This window comes from Desmodus rotundus, chromosome 6 (assembly GCF_022682495.2).
Source record: "Desmodus rotundus isolate HL8 chromosome 6, HLdesRot8A.1, whole genome shotgun sequence".
Lineage (NCBI taxonomy): Eukaryota > Metazoa > Chordata > Mammalia > Chiroptera > Phyllostomidae > Desmodus > Desmodus rotundus.
This window is the reverse complement of record NC_071392.1, coordinates 55927516-55948217: the sequence shown is the minus strand read 5'-3', so window position 1 is coordinate 55948217 and position 20702 is coordinate 55927516. Positions and strand designations below refer to the sequence as shown.

At 38.3% G+C, this 20702-nt stretch overlaps 1 protein-coding gene across 2 annotated transcripts in view; it reads left to right on the top strand.

The window, feature by feature from the left end:
• GLI3 (GLI family zinc finger 3) overlaps positions 1-20702 on the top strand; it is a 298462-nt gene that overhangs the window by 9861 nt on the left and 267899 nt on the right. For both annotated transcript variants that reach the window (XM_053926574.1, XM_053926573.2), the window contains exon 2: positions 4004-4168. In XM_053926574.1, coding sequence (XP_053782549.1) covers positions 4045-4168 — 124 coding nt within the window. In that variant the 5' untranslated portion in view covers positions 4004-4044. The remainder of the gene's footprint in view (positions 1-4003; positions 4169-20702) is intronic.

Here is a 20702-nt window from a genome sequence, read left to right as displayed (position 1 = left end):
CTTAGGCTTTTTGTGTTAAATGTCCCCACAAGAATTCTAGAGTTTGGAAAATGTTGCTTCTTTTTTCTTTGCCTTTCAAGTGCAGACCTACACTGTAGCATCATCTGTTCAGTGGCACCTGGTCAATTCAATCTGCAGGAGGTCGAAGCAAGTTCAGATTTATAATTTAAACAGAAAAGACCTACCTGTAGGCAGGTTGCTAGTAGGATAGGGATTGGGTTTAAAATAGGGTCTGGAAGTCATTGTGCCCAGGGTTTAGGCCCCCAGGAGATTACAACAGGTTCAGGGCCAGTTGAGTGGGGAAAAGCCATGATTGCTTTCAGGAAGGAATCTTTACTCCTCCATTTATCTGTGAGACTGTAGGCTTTAGCAGGCATACACTATTAGCACAGTTTTCCTTGGTTGCAGTTTTTTAAATATGCTCAAGTTGTTGGGACTCAAACATCAGCTGCAGTTTCTTTTTCCATCAACATAAAAAGTCAAGGGGCATGCCAGCAAAACTTGAATGAAATGTTTCAGTGGTGAAAGGGATTGAAGGAGAACAGTGTGGAGGTGTAAGAAAACATGGTTGCGAAAATGTCTCATTTCATTCACATCTAAAAAACCCCCTGCATTTCTCTTAGAGAAAAATCGTTGAAGTGAAGCAGGACCAGAAAGTTTTCCTTGATCGTTATATTCTAAATAAATTGTACTTCGTTTAGGGAATTCCAGGTTTTAAAAGTACTACTGTGGGCTATGGCCCCAATTATGTATGTCTTAGGATTTCATCAGGAATTTTTACTAGTCACTTCTGTACCTCAGTCTTTTGTGTGTCAGCTCACGACTGAGTTTCTCAACTTGGCTTAATATTGTATGAAAAAGCCACCACCAGAGCTAGAAGAAGCTTCTCTTTTCTGCTCACTAACTTGGTGCAGAGTGTTGATGAGGTGTGAGAGTCTAGAATGTTAAAACTTTCTCCCTTGTAACTGACAGGGAAAAAGTAGTGTTTTTATCAGTAAAATAAGCTGATGTAATTTATAGGGATATACAGGAAGCAGATGTCTGCCTTGGCAAGTTGCCATTTTTATAGCCCTGTTTTAAACACAAGCCACACTTTTAAATAATTAGTTACTTACTAATGAGATCCAAAAAATAAGTTGTCAAAATAGAAGAAGGAGGTACATTCTTGAGTGACTAAGGGCCTATTTTTTAAAAATTCATTTCAAAGGAGGGGTGAAGGATAGGAATTAGTATTCTCTACGACCATTAATTAGTGTGATTTCAGTCAGTGCCTGGGGCTTTACCTCTTCTCACATGAGCCCCTTTCTGTGGTGATGAGTATTTGGAGGGTTTATTGCTTTGTTAAAATGAAGTTCTTTGCTTGGGGTAAAAACCAGCAACTCTGAAAACCAAGTTTGTCAAGGAACTTTGGTGAGTTGTTTCTTCACTACTGTTAATTAGCTCCATCTAATAAGGAAGAGACTGACTTCTCACCAGGAATTCCATCTCTTCATGGGTTTTTCTGGTCCATTGGCTTGTTTCTGTTGGCAGTTTGAATTTAATAAACTCCATTCATATTCAGCCAATAAAACTGGGTGTTTTGAGGGAAACAAGGATAGTAAATGCCTGTTTATCCAAAATGGTTGAGAATGGAGTCTTTTGATTAATTAAATATTCTGGTTAAAGTTTTTAGTTTTCATGTAATTTGCCAGTTTTCAAAGAAACACTGTAGGTATAAAAGATATATAGATAAACCAATGGCATTTAGGATTCACGACGTTGCAGAATATGGGTCATGGGGTCATCACTATACCCTTTATTTACTCAGTATACATTCTTAGGGGTATGAAGTGCTGGGAAGATAACTAAGGGCTTGTCCTCATGGAGCTTACTGTCTACAGGGAGGAGGGGCTTTCAGCAAAGTTTCCAGACTAGGTGTTCATCATTGTGGTAGGTGTTGGGCTAGGCTCATGCACATTGTTGGAATTTAGTTGGAGTGCAGTTAACTTGTTAGTTTATTCAGTCAGCTAAGACTTAAATGGGTACCTATTGCACCGGGTACATAGTAGCAAACAAAAATGTGTAGAGCAGTTGTCTGCAAGCTTTAGAGAGCCTCAGAATCACTAGTGCTGGTTGCATTGCAGGTTCCCTGGTGCCACCCTCCAAAATACCAGGGGTTGGACCCCACAATCTTAGTGTTGGTGCAGATTCAGTGTTCACAAACACTGTGTCGGTGCAGATTCAGGTGGTTCCTGTGCCACTCTGATGAACACTGCTGTGGATGGGGATTAAAGAATTATTCTGAGATTATTAGAGCTAGAAGGGGCCATTGAAAATTTCTCCCTCAAGGGTTCTTTATCCTGATTCATGGAAACATTTGGAGGGCCTGTGTTCCCTCTGAAATTAAGTGTACACTTTTGTGTTTAAGGATATTCTTCTAGGGAGAAGCTCCATAACTTTTAACATATTCTTAAAGAGGACTGCACCCCTTCCCCCCAAAGTTAAGTCCCACTGTTTGATTCTGTCATGTGACAGATGAGAAAACAGGCACTGAACAATTCCATTCGGGTAGCCAGAAACAAGGCCTCATGCTGAAGTTGTGCAGGGTGGCAGCTCTGAGAAAGACAATCTGAGCTCCTTCATATTGGCTTTCTGAGGGATGTTTCTGAATTTGGAGTGGAACTTATACTTGATATGTAAATTTAACTTTGTGCCTGTTTTTATTTTCTTTTTTATTCCAGAAAAGCTATTCTTCAATAGCTTTTGTGTTTTACTGTGAATGACACTGGATAATCAAGGAAAAGAAATGGAAGTTTGTGGAAAAGCTAGTGCTACAGTGTCTCTGGGTCTTAAGCTTTTATAGTTACTTGAATTCCAGATTTCTTGTATAATAAAGAAAGAATCTGCTGTTCTCTTGCAAATCTGAGTTAAGGATAACTAAAAATATTTCATCTGACATTTTAACTCTTTTAGTTGGTTATATAGTTGCTTATTGTAGTTCACTAACTGTTGTTTTGATTGAACACAGTGGTTTTGTCTGCTAAATGTAGAAAAGAAGCAAGATGATTCAACTGAAGAAATGCCCACCATGAATGTTATAATCTAGATAGCTTGAAGAAAACATTCCAGAGAGGGTACTTGTCATCTTTCCTTCTAGTCTTTATAGGTGTATAGCATGACTGCAAAAAAAAAAAGTGAAAATTGATGAATGATGAGTTAGGGTGATTATCCCATGAATGAAGCCAGTGAAAAGTGAACTAACTGAACTTGCCTTTAGCAGAGTTTTAATATTTCTTAAGTGGTTCCAGTCTTTGCTGTTGGTAGTCTTTTGACTTTCTGTAGGATTGTGAGTGTGTTATCCTAGTAACTTTTTTTTAAAAAAAATAGAACTTGAATTGAAATGGTCATAAGTCTTAAGAAAGCTTAAAGAAATTGGTTTACCTAATAAATTAGGATTAAGAGGAATATTGCAATTAAGATATTTCAGTGAGAGGAAGCAAAAATCACTGGCCTCTTTACCCAAATTGTCCTCTAATTCAGAACTTTGTGTAGGGCTTGGTTTGGAGAAATTGTTGCATGCTCTTCAAAGCATCTAATTAATTAAAAACCTTCTACTGCTTGGAAAGTTGTCTTAATGCCCCTTTCTATAAAGTTGGCCACCTGAAGAGACATTTGTAGATGTGGCTTAAAAGAGTATTGTGACACTTCGGCTTCACATTATAAACACAACTATAAATTGAGATATTTAGATCATTTAATAACAAATGCCTAGTAGGAATTTAGGACAAGTCCCACATTATAGACATTGCCCTCTGTTCCTCTTTTGCACATGCAGACAGAATTTGACTGGCTTGTTAATAACACTTAGAGGCATTTTTGCAAGAAAACATCTAGGGAAGCCTTTTCTAGGTTTTGAGTTTGCTGAAGCTATAGGCATCTCCTCAGGTGACAGGCAAAGTGGGCTTTTGAGTGAGATTTTTTTTCTACTCTTATTTGAAGTTGATGGCGCTGTTGTGTTATGTAGGTGTTCCTGGTACCAGAGAGCTGAAGTAATGAGAAGGCACCATGGAGGCCCAGTCCCACAGCTCCCCGACCACTGAGAAGAAAAAAGTCGAGAGTTCTGTAGTGAAATGCTCCACTCGAACAGATGTCAGTGAGAAAGCCGTGGCCTCCAGCACTACTTCTAATGGTGAGCAGCCTGGGGGATTACCAGCAGCCAAACCTACAGTCATTTTTATGTTCTCTGCATTCCTTGTGAATTAAGCATCTGCATCTGGACCAGTGTTTGTTCTATAAGGGACTAAGGAAAGCAAATGGGGGTGAAGTGTGGGGTGGGGTACAACACAAGCAAGGGAGTCCAACCTGCAGCCTCTGGGCTGCATGCAGCCCAGGATGGCTATGGATGCGGCCCAACAGAAAATTGTAAAATTTACTTAAAACATTAGGAGATTTTTTTGTTTTCGTTAATGTTTGTGTATTTAATGTGTGGCCCAAGGCAACTCTTCTTCTTCTAGTGTGGCCCAGGGACGCCAGAAGGTTGGACACCCCCGCCGGATGGGCAGGCTTTTGTAATCTCTACTTTGGCACTGAAACGACATGTTTTCTTCCCAGTTTTCTAATTTGAGATGTACATGTGATAGGTTATTTATTATAAAAAGCTCATGTTTTGGCATTTTGGAAGTCATCTTGACTAGTCTGGCAGGACTTCAGAATCCTTTCCATTACACATGGAAAGTCCACACTAGTCAAAAAACTTATTATTACACAAACATAAAAGTTGCCTTTTCAAAATTAGTGACAGGATTCCTCTACCCCCAACTCTAAGTAGTCTACTTTAAAGGATTTTAGAAGTTGTTAATGGTTGAGCCTCAAGGTAAACATTAGTATCTGAGATACAGGTTTTGCTGTCGGCTTATAAAAATTTAATTTACTTAATTTGTGTTCAGAGATATCCTAGAGCCACTGTTTCTATATGCTATATTAATATTTTACACAAAGTGTTGAGAGGCATTTCAAGTCAAGCATGGAGCATTGAAAATGAATTCCAGAGCCCCGTCTGGAAAAAAACAGAATGTATAGGTCAACGTTAACCTTCACATTCTTTCCTTGCTTTTCCACTGTGTAGGCCCTTATTGCCTTTGTGGTTTGTAGAGTTAACAGCAGCCCTGGCCTTCCTGAATTGCACTCCTCTTTTCCATATGCCCTGGCTGACCTGTTCTCCCATTCCTGGACACTGCATATCTGGGTACACTGATTTGCCTGAGCCAACCTGCTACCTTCTTCCCAGTGGGCTTATATTTTATTTATTCCAAGAAAGATTTTACTTGGCTGATTTACAATCTTTTTACATACAATTGGAGAGTCAGTCAGGATCTGCTTTGGAAGGTAACCGCAGCCCAGAACTATAGACTCTAAAGGCTGAAATCCAGTGAAAAGGCTGTACCTTCCTGTTCTGACTGCAGCACTGCCTGAGCTGACATTCTTAGGAGCCTGCCCCTGCTTTCTGTGCCCATCCTCGTCCATGGCAACTGTGTGCTGCTCAGGTGCCCTCCTTCTGTAATGTTACCAGTGAGCTTTGCTGGCTTGACTCGGTGAGGGGTGGGGCTGGTGTTAAACTTGATGGCTAATGAGTCCTGTTTTGAATTGACCCTTAGGGAGATATATTTATGTCTTCATTAAAATAATGAATTTACTTTACATACATATGAAAATATACCTGTATTTCTCTCTTTATTTTTGGAGCTTATTTTAACTGAGCCAGATATTTGCATTATTCTTTCAATGTGGTTACAGAAGGCATGATTTTTCCTTTAAAAAAATCATGTGACCCTTAGTTCTTTTTTTTTCTGGAATTTATAGCAGACAAATTCATTATTTCAGAATCAGCCCATGCTGTGTTGCTTATTTGGTAATTTTTATAATAATTTTAAAGGAATTATCACTTTCTGTGTATTATGCTTTATGTGAAACATCATGTGAACGTGTATGAGGGTATGTGGATGTATGTGAGAGAACAGGTGAGAATGAGTGTGAGTTAGTGGAAGATGATTCTGTGGTATGGAGAGCCTCTATGAACCACTGTCCTTTCTGTGAATTTCAGCACAGTAACAACAGTAGTTTGTTTTTGTGAAGGTTCTGCTACTTTTGCCACTCCCACACCCACACACATGCTCAGGAGGTGTTTGGTGCTGCTGCTGCCTTGCTCTTCAGGCCACTTTTTGACGGTGGGTTGCCCTTATGAACCCATTTAAGGTGACTAGGAACAGAGTAACCTAACAGGCTTGTGGCAGCCAGGAAGCCACTCAAGAGCATTAGCCAAAGAAGGAGCAGCTATGTTTTACAAAGTTAGTCCTACAGTCTGAAATAACTAAACCAAACTCCACTGCCTTCCTACCCTGGCCAGGCTGTGCCCTTGAAGCACTCATGCCCTTATAAATGTGTATAAAACCTGTCCATTTGGGGGGCAAACAGTCATTAGTCAGGTTTGCAGGGCACATGCATAAATGATAGCTGACCCAGAAGTCCTGGTAATTCTGGCCATTCATTTAGTGTTCCAGTTTCTTCTGAGGGACTTACTACTTTTTATATTGGGACAGCATAAAGACCTAATTCAAACAAAAGGAAAGTGGAAGTGTTGTGTTTAAACATGGATTTCATCCCTACTTGAAGATTCCAGGAAAACCAGCAGAGAAATTTAATGATGGGAAAAGTTAAAAAAAGGACTATAAATCTCTTTCTTGGTGATTACTTTAGGTAGGCAATGCTAATAGTTATAATGAACTTTTTGACACAGTCCCCTGCACATTTTGTCTAACTAGTTCATAGTCTCTTTATAGCTCCAGAATTGTGGTCAGGGATTGGGATAGCCCAGCCTTTTCTTTGTTCTGCAAGTTTCTACCTGGTTGCATACTTTTCTCTGCACTCAAAATTGATCACACAGCTAGTACCTGGGCTTTGGTCCTGTGCCCCATTGGGTTTTAGAGCTCATGGGTGGGGGCTTTCAATGGCTGGCACACTGTGTGTGTACTGGCTGTGATTGCCATGGTCATTGGTCTATTCATCTGTTCTGTCTCTGTCTCCCTTTCTCTTTTTTTCTACAAACATTTCAGAAGTGCTTGGATACCTGTACTGAGGCTATTCACAAAAAGAAAATTAAAATCATTTGGATCCTATAGTAGGTAGTACTGGTTGCTGCTGTTTCCAGGGGGTTCTTATGCTTCCTTTATAAAGATCTGAAATTTAGGAATTTGTAAATGAACAATGAGTTCAGACCAAGAACCAAACTACTATAATATATCAATTTTCTCTCCTGCCCACAATTTCATGATTAAAATAAAACAAACAAAAATGTTTCATTATTGGCGCTGTTAGGTTGACTTAATTAGCTTTCCAGCCATTATGTGCTGCAATTTGTAGCTGATTGTGAGCTTTGTACCTGATTGTGAGCCTTCCAGCCAAACCATGCACATTCCACTGCATGTCCTTACAGATCTGTTTTCTTTCTTTTCTCAGCTGAGGATCTACTTCTACAATAATATTCATATAGAGTTTTGTTTAAACACAAACAACCAAAACGTATGGTTCAAAATCCTTGAACACCATTTTAAGTAAGCATTTACCTCTTAATATGGACATTTAAAATAGCACAAATGAAAAATTGTGTTCTAAATCTTGTATGAAAAAAAACTATTTGATTTTTGTATATAAAACATTGAGTGCTCTTACAGGAACCACAATGTGTGATTCGTGTGCCATAGTTAGATTTTAAGCTTTACTGTTATTTATGAAGCATAAATGACAAAAAAGAAGACATTTGGTTTTCTGAATGTTTTTTAAGTGCAATTGTGATTAAATGATCATTTTTGGAATCCAAAGTGGTGTCTTTTGCATATACAGTGTTCACTCACATATTGTGTTACTGTTTACTTAGAAAACTGGTAATATGTTAGTACTATAAGTGAAATGCCTTAATAATCTGTTTGCTTCTGGTATTGATATTTAAGCTACACATTGTGTTTTATAAATAATCAAAGTTTTTAAATCTAGATCTTTCAATATTTTAAACATTCTCATTCTATAAAATTTTCTTCAGTGACTTACAAATACTGACTTTTCAATCTGAAGTGTTTTGTCTCATTTTTGGCCTATGAATACTTTTTTTGAGGGAGTAATCTGATACTTTTTTTTAAAATAAAAATTGTATTTACTTAGAAGCATTCAGAATGTCAACAAAAAGCTGCAACATTTTTTGCAGTTACAGAGTGGTATTCAGTTAGCACAACAATCATTTCATATAAGCTGTATCAGAGACAACCGAAGATGAAAAACTATCATTCCCACATATTAGTAATTTGTGCCATGTACCAGCAAGAACCTGCTTTAAATTTCCATACCAATATATAGCCTCCATACTGCAGGCAAGGTTAGCGACTATTGAAAATACCACCACAACAGGGCTATCTAAAGACATATTTGATAGTGTGTTAGCTATACAGAAAAAGGTGCTGTACAGTTTAAAAACAAATCTTACACAGCCTTACATTTCAATTTTTTTCTTTAAAAGGAGTGAGTTGTATACTGTGGAGGCAGGAGGTATTAAATACGTTATAGACAAGAAAAAAACTCCACTAGAACCAACTTAGTCATCATCATCATCATCTTCATCTTCCTTCCCTTCATTTTCTTCATCTTTCTTGTCTTCCCTTCTATCTTTTCCTTGCTTTTTTCAGCCTTGGTGACTCCCTTTTTTGCCACATCAGGTTTTCCTTCAGCTCAGTATGCAGCAATATCCTTTCCATATTTCTTCTTCTTCCATCAGGCTGCTTGTCATCTTCAGCTGTGTGATTGCACATCTCTCCCAGCTACTTTGCAGCATTGCCAGTGGATAGGCCAGAGTGCTCACTTTTGATATCTGGTTGATAACTCAGAACAAAACAAGAAAAAGGCTGAAGAAAGGGTTTCTTGGGCTCATTGGGATCCTTGAACTTATTTTTGTTTCCCCTTTAAAGCAGGGATATAAGTTTTCATTTCTCTTTCATAAAGGACCTAGTCCACCTTTGTCTTATCTTCACATTTTCCTTTCTCTTTAGCAGACATGGTCTTCCAGCTCTCTGAGCACTTCTTAGAAAACCCTGAGAAGTTGACCGAAGCATCTGGGTCCTTCTTCTTCTCTTCCTGGCAAGTTTGCACAAAGAAAGCATATGATGACATTTTGTCTCTTGATTTAGAGGATCTCCTTTGCCCATGTTTAATTATTTTTCCTCATTGAGCACAGAATCATCCAGTGCCTGCCCAGCTTGTACTTGACCAGGTTCTGTCCCAATAGAGAGCAGGCCAGCCTCCTCACTCTCTCCGCACTGTCTGATATTTCTTACTAACCTACCACTCTGCTTTTAAAACAGAAAGAAACTAATAATAAATGACTGTAGGCTGTGGTCTTGGGATCTTTTATCTGATCTGATAGTTATTAGGAACATACCCTAAAGTGATGGGCAGCTAAAATGATTATGCTAATGGTGATGCAATATGAAACCAAAATTGATAGATTCATAATGGAAAGGAAGTTCCCTGTTCACTTCGATTTATTTCAAAAAGAAGGGCTTGGTTCTCCTCTGCTTAAAAACATTTTTTTTGATTTTTTAAAAAAGATTATTTATTTATTTTTAGAGAGAGGGGAAGGGAAGGAGAAAGAGAGGGGAAGAAACATCAATGTGTGGTTGCCTCCCCCACGCTCCTTACTGGGGACTTGGCCCACAACCCAGGCATGTGCCCTGACTGGGAATCAAACCCGTGACTCTTTGGTTCACAGGCCCGCACTCAGTCCACTTTGCAGTCCTGCACAAAAAAGTCCACACCAGGGCTTTTTTGAGGTTTTTAAGGAGAAATGGTATGAATGGTCTGCACATACATAAGGAGATATGTTATTTTTCCCCTTGAGTTTTTGGTTAATTCTTGGCCTTGTGATTTGTTTTTACACTGTCCAATACATAGGTATTAATTGTGATTTCTGTTGGTCTCCAGGCTGGGAGTAAGATGGCTCAGTTTTTTGCAGTTTCCACTGGTAGACAGTAGATTGTGAGTTTGTGGTTATTTGTCTCTTTAGATGTTCAACCCCTATTTTCTTGGCCACGTGTCATTCCCTGACACATGACAGTTGGATAGAAAGGACTGTCAGATAAAATAGATTTCACATTGTAGGGTACTGGTTAGGAGCACCCACTGGCTTTGGTATCTGAAAGCTTAGGTTGAGTTCTGTGAATACCAAGAGCTAGCTGTGTGAGCATGGGAAATTAACTTTTCATAGTTTCAGTTTCTTCATCTGTTTACCAAGATAATAGCTCCACCCACTTTATAGATCTCTGGGAAGATTAAGTGAGGTAATGCCTGCACCATTCTAAAAGCACCTCTCATAGTAAGAGCTTATCAAATGTCAGCCATTGTTATTAGGAAAAATCCTGTGGATAAGTTAAATGTTATGAATCCAAACAAAAGGATTGTGTTTTTTTTTTTTGAAACAGACACAAGTTTTGAAATTAAGGGAAAGATATTTGGCAAAACTAATTTTGAATTTGCTGGATTCTGAAAAATAGTTCAAGACGTTTCACAAATCCCACTGTGACCAAGTTTACATATCTTAAGGAAAGGATGAATCAAAAAGTTTCTCTACCTTCCCTGTGAATGCCTTCTTAAGCCAGAAAATATGGAAGATAATTTTAAGAGAATTTATTTTGATTTCTTTAACCTTGAAAACTACTGTTGATTGTATGTTTTTGCATTAGAAACAGCATGTGCATATCCCTTTTCTTTTGATTTTTCTGGAGTAAACAGTTTACTTTCAGGTCAGTGATAATCCATTTATAGGGTAGTGTGCTATATTAAAATAAGATTTTATTCTTTTAAAAGGGGAATTTTTACATTTTCAAACCAATTAACTAATAATAACTGGTTCTCCTAAGAAGCCTGGCTCTCTTGAGCTCCAAACTCATGTGTCTCTGACCCCTGGGAGCCTCTGTATTTTTATTTTAGCTGAGTATATCACCTTTCCTGTAGTCACCCAGGCTTGAAACCGCATAGTCACCTTTGACCCCTTCCTCTCATGCTTCCCATGTACAAACCAGTTTTGAGGTCCAAGTAGATTTTCTTCTGTAATTACTCACCCACGTGTCCCTTTAGGCTAGCTACTGCACTGTGCTATTTAAAACCTCACCACCTCATGCCTAGACAATTAAAGCAATCTTCTATCCCAGTGATTTTCAATCTTGTTTATCTCATGGCACACGTAAACTAATTACCAAAATTCGGCAGCACACCAAAAAATATATTTTTGGATGATCTGACAAAAAATATAGATATAAGTTTGATTCCTTCATACCAGGTTGCTATTTTTGTGTTGGCTGTTGTCATTTTTTAAAAATTGGACAATCTAAGGGAAGTACACCCGAGTAAATAGGCAGGAATTGTATATTTTAAAAATTCTTGCGGCACGTTGGTTGAAAATCGCTATTCTATCCAATCACCTTGTCTTTGATCTATGCTATTTTCTTTCATGGGACTTGCTCCTGCCAAATTAATCTTTTTACTGTTTTGTTTATGCCACATCCCTCTAGAACCTTCAGTGATTTCCAGCTACTTCTAAAATCTGACCCCAGTCTGACTTTTCAATTTGATATACTACCACTATGTCCCCCCCCAATCTCTTTCTCTCTATATAATTTTGTGTCCTTTTTGGAATTACCTAATAACAGTAGATATTTTTTTGTATTTTATTTTTTATTCTATTTAATAGACTATGTTTTAGTGAAGTTTTAGGTTTATTAGAAAAAATGAGCAAAAAGTACAGGGTTCATATATAACCCACACCACTCCTACAGAATTTTCTCTATTATGAGTGTTTTGCACTAGTGTGGTACATTTTTACAATTGGTGAGCTAATATTGATACACTATTATTAACCTAAGTTCCTAGTTTTCATTAGGTTTCACTCCTTGTGTTGTGCATTCTGTGGGTTTGACAAATATATGATGTCATTTAGCTACCATTACTTTATCATGCAGAATAGTTTCGCTGCCTTAAAAATTCCCTGTGCTTCATTTATTCACCTCTCTCTTCCCCCTAATGCTTAATTTTTACATTTAAGTTAGAACTTTTTGAGAGTAGTACCTGGTTTGTCTTTTTGTCAGGCCATCCCATCCCCCACCATTCAGTGTTTTGTCCTTGGAGGGCCTCAGTAGATATTGAATAAGCCTGCAGAGTACACAGGCCTGCCAGAACTTTACTCGGCTTAGGGGGGACAAGGGGCATGTGTAGCAAAGCAATAGTGTTGATGCCAGGGTTTGAACCTAGCCCTACCAGTTAATTGCTGTGTAGTATTGAGTTAATTACTTAACATTTCTGAGGCTGGTACAGTGAGTACCCAAACGTGTTAACTATTATTACTAATAGGAATAGCCTCTACTGGATATAATTTGCCAAGATTTAATTCAATGATATCTTTAATCTCAATCCTTTTAGTACACTATCATTTGTTAATAATCTGTAAGTGGTTAACCTGTGTAATGTGGTGGTCATCAGGATGTAGCTTAATGGCAAGCCATTAATAGAAGCTGGGATCAGGAAACAGTACCTCAGCACTGGCTGGGTAGCTCACTTGATTAGAGCATTGTCAAGTTGGCCGATGTGCCAAGATTGCCAGTTTGATCCCCAGTCAGAGCACATACAAGAAACAACCAATGAATGCATATAAGTAGAATAACAAATTGATGTTTCTCTCTCCCTCTTCTTTCTCTCTCTAAAAATCAATTAAAAAAAAAAAAGAAGCAGTACGTCAAACCACTTGGTACCAGTTTGGATTGAAGATTCGGTTGCATTTAGGGTGTGCTTCTTACTCATTGAAGTTTCTGGACGAAATCAGTAATTCTGTGCTAATGAGCTTACCTGAGGGCTTCTTTCTTCTCTTATATATAACTATTGTGGTTCTTCTCTGAAAGAACACTTTTTAGGTGCTCATATAAGTCAGGAATACAAATCAACCCCATCTTGCCAGTTTCCCAAACTTGGAAGTAAAAAGAAGCCACAGTGTGATGTGCTCTGCTTGTGGAAAGTTTCTGGGTTGCCCTTGATTACTTGTGATCATGTGATGTGGGTATTTCGTATTTCCAGAAACAAACTGGTCAGAATAAGAAATAGCAACTGAAGAGTTGAAGCTCGGGGGGAAAAATGGTGCTTGTGGGAGGAAAGTCTCCCTATGAGGAGGTAGCTCTGTGGCCTTCCATCCTTGTACCACTTTGAATGTCAAGGTGGCAGGGGGAGGGTGGGGAAGAGAGCTTGACTTTCCCTGGGGCAGCTCACACCCAGGACTGCTAGAGAATGCACACCTGAGCACTAGGAAACATGAGGGTCACTGGTAGGGCAGTGAAGAATGGGGTGATGATGAAAGCAAAAACCTCATCTCATTTACATGGAAATCTTTCTGAATCTATCAGTTGTAATTTTTACTTAAAAAAATTACAAACAATCTAATTTACTCTTTTTGGTGAATAGTTCTATGAATTTTGACAAATTCATGAAGTCTGGTAACCACCACCACAATTAAACAGAATAGTTCTAGCAATCCCAGAATTTCAACAGCTGCTTATTTTTAATACTCAGTGTAGTAATATGTACAGTATGAGTCATCAGTAATATTAGGAAGCATTAGAACTGCAGTTAGTATCTGACTGTATTTGACTTTATACTTATTTTGTATTTTTAAAAAATCATGATTTTTTAGTTCTCTTAGTAGAATTACTGTTACTTTTTTCCTTTCTATTTAAATAGTTCCTGTTGAGTTGTAGTAGAACTAAAATGTACTTGAACACTGCCTGGAAATATACAGCCTAGTGTCTGTGACAGACTGAGTCTTTTTTGTGTCCAATCAATGTATTTTTTCCTTTTAGGCTAATTTCAAATGCCATTTTATACTTAAAACTACAAGGCTGTCATATTAATGAGGACTTTTTTGTTGCTGTTGTTTTGCTAGTATGAATTAAGTGCTGAACATGGTTAGAATCAGAACATTTAATGGCAGTTCTAACCTAGAAGAAAAATATTAAAGGCTTTAAGTCTTTCTTCCTCCCCTCCCTCCCTTCTTTCCTTCCTTCTTTTCCTCTCTCTCTCTCTTTCTCTTTCTCAGTTTTTCCCTAACTTCCCTCCCTCCCTCCCCACCTTTTTTTTGTAATATCATTCTTTTCTCCTTTACTTTTGTAGATAGGACTTCATCTTAGGTAGGGGACATTTTTATATAAAAGTCATTCCTAGTCTGACTTTGGCTGCTGTTTTTAGGCTGGTGTTTTTTTCTTTCTCGCATCCTCCCCCCACCCCCCATCTCCCCCGGCTTCCCCCCTCCCTTTCTTTGACTCCTCTTTTCTCTGTCTCTTTCTTTTTTACCCCCCCCCTTTAGTGTTAGAAAGTTGAGTTCCATCCCAATTATTAAATCTTAGGAGACCATTCCCACATGGTTCCCTAAATGGTAGCTTCATCCCGTGTTCTTTCATCTCTTCCCCTGCTCTCTGGCTTGACAGTTGAAAAGGTCTGACTGTGCCACACAATGGTTTGATTGGTTTCTCTGGGGGAGACTTTCCCTGCCTCATCATTCGCCAGGCAGGTGGACCAGAAAGTCTCTTGATTCTTTTGTTGCCTTGCAAAGTCCGAGGTCTTTGACTGAATAAATCCGTCGTCATGGGATAATTTACTAAAAAGGAGCCTGAAAGATGTGAGAGAAAAGCCTCACGACTTGGGTGCTGCATTAATGAAATAACGGGGCCTTGGAGTTTGCAATTGAAAAATCGCCAGGAATGCAATGGGTGGAGACAGGCTTCTTTTATTTCCCATAATAAACTTTTAGTTCTATCATTTAAAGCATGCGTGTCCCTTTGCTCACCGGCTAGCCCGAGTGTGTTTGCATTTGTATCCATGTTTAAGGGGACAGCCCCATCCAGCTGTAAGCTGTATGGGTACTGTGTCTAGTTAGTCATTAGATTATTACCAGTGGATGGAAAGAATTCCATATGACAGGACTAAGGTTGAGTTAACACAGGACGAAAAGTAATTTACAGATAGGCTGTCCCCAGCCATCTTTGTAGCCCCTGATAAGGTTTCATTTCAGAATGGATAGGCGACATTTCCACTTACGGGCCCATTCTGCGACACCTGTGATAACAGCTTCTGGATCCTAATTGAAATTGGTTTCAAAATGGATTTTCACTTTTCTCTGTCTGTGGAAAATATTGAATGGACTCGGAGCTGCCACAGAGAACCCTGGACCTTGGAAAATGGAGCGGGAAGCTAGGATCATCTTTCATAACAGTGTTGATGTTATGACAGTTTTGTTATCTGTCTTATTAATGAAATCATTGATCACCTGATGAGGAAGATAATGAACTAAGTTTCACCACTGTTCACAAAGCTCATTTAGATTCGTATTACAAGTAAGGAGGGGAAGACCCCAAATACAAGTGGAACTAAAGTAGTAAAGGTCAATTAAAACTTTTCATTCCCAAAGTGACCATTTCAGATCAGAACATTGTGATTGCTGTCTAAGTGTTTTAAAATTATCAAAGCTAACATTATATTCAAGGACTATCTTTTTTGGCCATGTAGCACTTCTAGTAAAAACTCCTTGAGTGAATCAGAAGTAGAAGGGGTAGTTCTGAACTGTGTAAGTGTTTTGTAATGGGGAGAATGGAGAAAAAATATGCACAGATCCTCTCCTCCCCACAACAGTGAAGGGACCTGGGGCTTGCCCCGGTAGGTATAGTGGGTAATGAAGACCAAACTGAAAGTAAAATAGCATATCTTTTATTCCTCTCTTAAAATGTTCTGGGAATCCTAGTAAGACCAGAATTGGGTTTGGATTTAACCAGGTGGCTCTATTGTTTGCTGTTGGGCTGCTCTGGAATGCACTGTCTGTTCCTCTCCAAGGAGAGAAAGAGATGCTGATGACTTCTCATGTTTCATGGTGAATTGTATTCCTAGGTGTTTCACCTTTCTCAGTGCCAGCAAGGATCAATTCAGTCCCATCTAAGCTTTAAAGAGGAGCTGTGATCAAAGGATCTAATGTCATCACTGATCTCTGGTGATTGATTAGGAACAGACATTCTGGAGAATTTTGCCTTTTCTAATAATTTCAAATTCATTAGTGTCTAGCATTAGGGCAATTAGCTCTTAATCCACAAAATTAAAAAAATGAATGATATGGAATTGTATTTGCTTTCTGGATGTCTGTCTATTTTTAAGTTTATTGGAACCATGCCTGCATTGTATAAGCAACCCTTCCTTTTGAGTATACTGCAAAGGAATAGAATTCTCTATATAAACTGGGTTAAGTACTTTGGAATTCTACATAGAAATTGGGACAATATTCAGCAGTAGGAAAATTTACATTGTTTCCAAAGCAGTTTAATCATATACAGGTAATTATGTATTAGGTAGTCATTAAATATATTTAAATATTGTATTACCTTGGAAATTTAGGATTTTAGGATTTTAAAAATCCTAAATTATTTGCAGCAGGGCAATTTCTATTTAAATTATCTTTAAAAATTCTAAATGGTTTAAAAATTATTTAAAAATCCTATAATTATTTTTATGGAACTATTTAACATTTTCCCTTTGCCATTCAAAAATGAAAGCAATTGTATTCTATAACAAGAGGTGACAAATCTTAGGACTAGAGAAGATGCACCTTGGAAGGAAATAATAAAAACCAAGAGAAAGCAAGAGGTCTTTTTTTGGAAGTCCTCTTGACTGTAGTGATTGATAGCAAAAGCACTGGAAAAAAATGTGTTTTGGAAGGCACTGTAGCCCAAGAAAGAAAAGTTGAATAGGAAATGGAGAATGTATATTATTATTATTAAAGTTACTATTACCTTTCATGGTTTTCTGTTGGTTGTCAAAGACTATTGCTTCATGCTTGCTTATAGCTAATTCCTTTAACAAAAAAACATTATTTTGAGAACTGTCCTCTGAATAGGACTGATAAATGTGTTTGTAGTCTTCAGTGAGCATCTAAAAGGATGAGATCATGCAAATGAACATTTGCAAGAAGATGGTGAGGCAATTAAGAGTACTCAGCTTTAATGGATGTCAAAGACTCCCCTTTGACAGAATATTTTTGTTTTATTGTCAGTGATAAAAAAATAATCCCAGACCTTTGCCTATAACTACAAGAGAACTTTCAGAAATAATACAATAATGTCATGGTTAAAATAATGGAACTTTTAGAAAAGAAAACATTTTCTAATATTTAATTGAAGATTTCTTCCAAGCATTTAAAAACTAATACACAGTGACCCATTTCACATTAAGTCAAATCTTTCTTTAAAAACAATGTCTAGGCTTGTTTTCAAATGCTGCAAGTTTCAGAGCAGTAGAAAAGTTCCTCTCCTGTAAATGTTGACAGCAGTTCCGGTGGAGGCCAACAGTGTTTTATAAATAGAGTTTACTTAGCAGAAACCATATGTATGCCTAGTGAAATAACCTCACATTTATTTATGTTTTGATTTATAGGAAACATGTGCCTCTTGACAAAGCCTTTGGGCTCTTTTCCACAATTAAAGGAATCATACTTGAAAAAAATAGTTGCCATCTTAATGGGAAACTTTTTCACATAAATTCAAAGCACTTTCTTTGATCAGTTTCACACAAAATGAGAATATTTTCATCCATGAGTTTGACCCCCAAAACTGAGTGAATTGGAAAAAAGTGCTGCTTATAAATATATTCTCTAAACGCATAGCACATATATTGGTTGAAAAGTGAGGAATTCGAGGATTAAAAAGGCTGGGTACTAGGAAAGAGGCACTGTGCATTTTTGCAGCAGGACAATTTCTATTGTTGCTTCTTGTTGCTTGTGACTAGTGTTGGTGTGGCACAAGGTAGTACTTACTCCTTTTGTTATTTTTTAATTTTTTTTTATACTGAAGAGGGGAAACATGACCTATATGTACCTATTGCTAGACTTTCATTTGGCTATCTGAAAAGTGTCTGCATCTTGATTCTCTTTACCACAACAACAGATGATAAGGAAAGGGAGATAAGAAGGTTGTTTGCAAATATCTCTTTCCTCTTTGTATTTTGGAAGGAAAATTTGGTTAAAACAACTGCTTTTTGTTGATTACTCTTTCAAAAAAAGTTTAAGGTTGGGAGTAAATACTTACTCCCGATTTGTACTTCCTAATTCTCTCACCTTTTTTCACCCAACCTCCCCTGCAGTTCCCCCTCCCATCTGGAGACTGTTGGTTTAGGAACAAGTACCAATGACTGTGGTAGCAGCTACCTCAGGCCCAATATGGCAGCTAACAGGAATGAACCATTTTATGCATTGGGGGTTTAATTAGCAATCCAGAACCCTTGAGGTTGGTGGATGGGTTTAGAAAATGGGCCAACCCCTGGAAATTATTTTATGCAGTACGTTATAGGCATGTGCCTATTCCCTCATTGCTCAGGTTCTTTTTTAAATTTCTTCCTTGTACTTTTCTCTTTAAAGTTGACTTTAGAGGGAGATGGGAAGAGAGAGAGAGAGAGAGAGAGAGAGAGAGAGAGAGAGAGGTAGAGAGAGGTGGAGAGAAAGAAACATCGATTTGTTGTTCCATTTATGTATGCATTCATTGGTTGCTTCTTGTATGGGCCCTGATGGGGATGAAACCCACAATCTGGGCATATTGGAACAACACTAACTAACTGATCCTCCAGGCCAGGACTGTTCAGGTTCTTAGAGAGCCATGATTTAATATTTGCCAGAGCTACTGGTCTTCATTTAGGTTTTGGGGCTCTAACTTTCTTCAAGAAAAGGGGCTGTACAGTAAGGATTCCAGATATTCCACTTACATATCATTGAAGTTGATTTAAAGAGCTCTTCCCCTCAAAAACTCAGTTCCTAGGATATTCACTTTTAAGTTCCCTATGAATTCTGAAGAACATAAAACGACAGGAAAGATGTCAGGTAAATAAAAGGAGCTTGAAATATTGAGTTAATATCATCTTAGTTTAGAAAGGGAAGTCCACAATTCTTAAAGTAATCTGTATACATCACATGTACACATCTATCTTGGGTTAAAGGCCACTGAAGATTTTGTTTAGGCCAAAATGTGGTGTTACATTGTAAAGTCAAAAACATTCCAGATATTTTGAAGGGCATTCTTGTAGCTATTCATTTCAGGTGCAAATGCAGGAAGATTTTTTGCCTAATTTTGACTGACTTGCTATTAATTATACGTAGTTGCCACAAAAGCAGTAGATCCAATGAAATCTGAGATGTGTGTGTCCTTGATTTAGACCTGGTATAGCCCATTACTGACCTGACTTCCTGCACTTACCTTCTAGGAGTACATGGGCACAGTCTGTGATTGGGATTTCTAGGGCCATTTTGACATTTGTGTGACTAACTCTTCCCAGACCATGGCCCTCTTTAAATTAAACATCCTCATAGAATGCTCTTCATTGTTTTCTGTTTGGCATCTGGTTTGATGCAGTTATATTTCATCACAGCTTCACTGAGAGCTTTTGCAAATTTCTTTGTTGCTAATTTAGTTGCTTTAAACTCTTTGGAGTGGGAAAAAAAAAACAAAACCAAGAGTACAATAAACTTTGATTACCAGGCTCCTAAACACTGAACCTCTCAAGTAACCCATATTTGTCATTATTTTTTGAGAATTTATGGAATTTGAGGAATTTATAGGTGGCAGCTGTGGAGCATTATTATTGTTGTTGTTCAGATACAAAGGGAAGGTGCAGAGCCAGGGACCAGAAGACCCTTATGGACTTGGAAAATGCTGCACTTCCCTGGACACCATGAGAAGCTGTATGTTCTAAGGAAGATAAGGCAGTTCATTATACAGAAATTTAAGAAAAATGAATTTTAGAAAGCATTTCAGTGAAATTGGAACCTAAAGGAATATAAGGAATGAAGCGCACCTCTAACTCAACAGCTAGGCAGCCTGCTCTCCATAGCCTGAGACCTTAGAACTACTTATACTACCTCAGCTTTACTCTCTCTCAAGCTTTTGTTTTGTTTATTTATTTTTTAAGGGAATACATGCTAATTGGGAAGTTCAGAAATGCATAAAGAAAAATGTGAACTTGTCCTAGAATTTCACCACCCAGTGATAACCTTTGTTAACATTTTGGTATATTTTCAGGTTTTTTCTCTTTCTTCATTTTCTTGCTTTTTTCCTTTTTTCCTTTCTCCCTCCCTTCCTCCCTCCTTTCTCCCTCTCTTCCTCCCTCCCCTCTCCCTCCCTCCCTCTTCCTTCCTTCCTTCCTCCCTCTTTCCCTTCCCCTCCCTCCCTCCCTCCCTCCCTCCCTCCCTCCCTCCCTCCCTCCCTTCCTTCCTTCCTTCCTTCCTTCCTTCCTTCCTTCTATGTTAATTATATTTCAAAAGAGAGACAGATTGATAGACAGGCAGGACAACTAAATGAAATGTGGCATCCTGGATGGAATTTACGTTTTACCACTTGATGTGGAATCCACTTGACTTCTCTGCTCCCCTGTCTAGCACTGCATTGTTCAGTGCAGTAGCCATTGACAACGTGAGGCTGTTAGAACCCTTGAAATGTAGCCAGGCCAACTTCAGACATGCCTTCAGGGCTATGACAGTGGCAGGAGAGAGTGTGGGGCATACAGCATTCACTCCACAAGGTGTGTGACTCTTCAGCTACCATCTTTCGTGAACAAGGACCCCAGCTGGC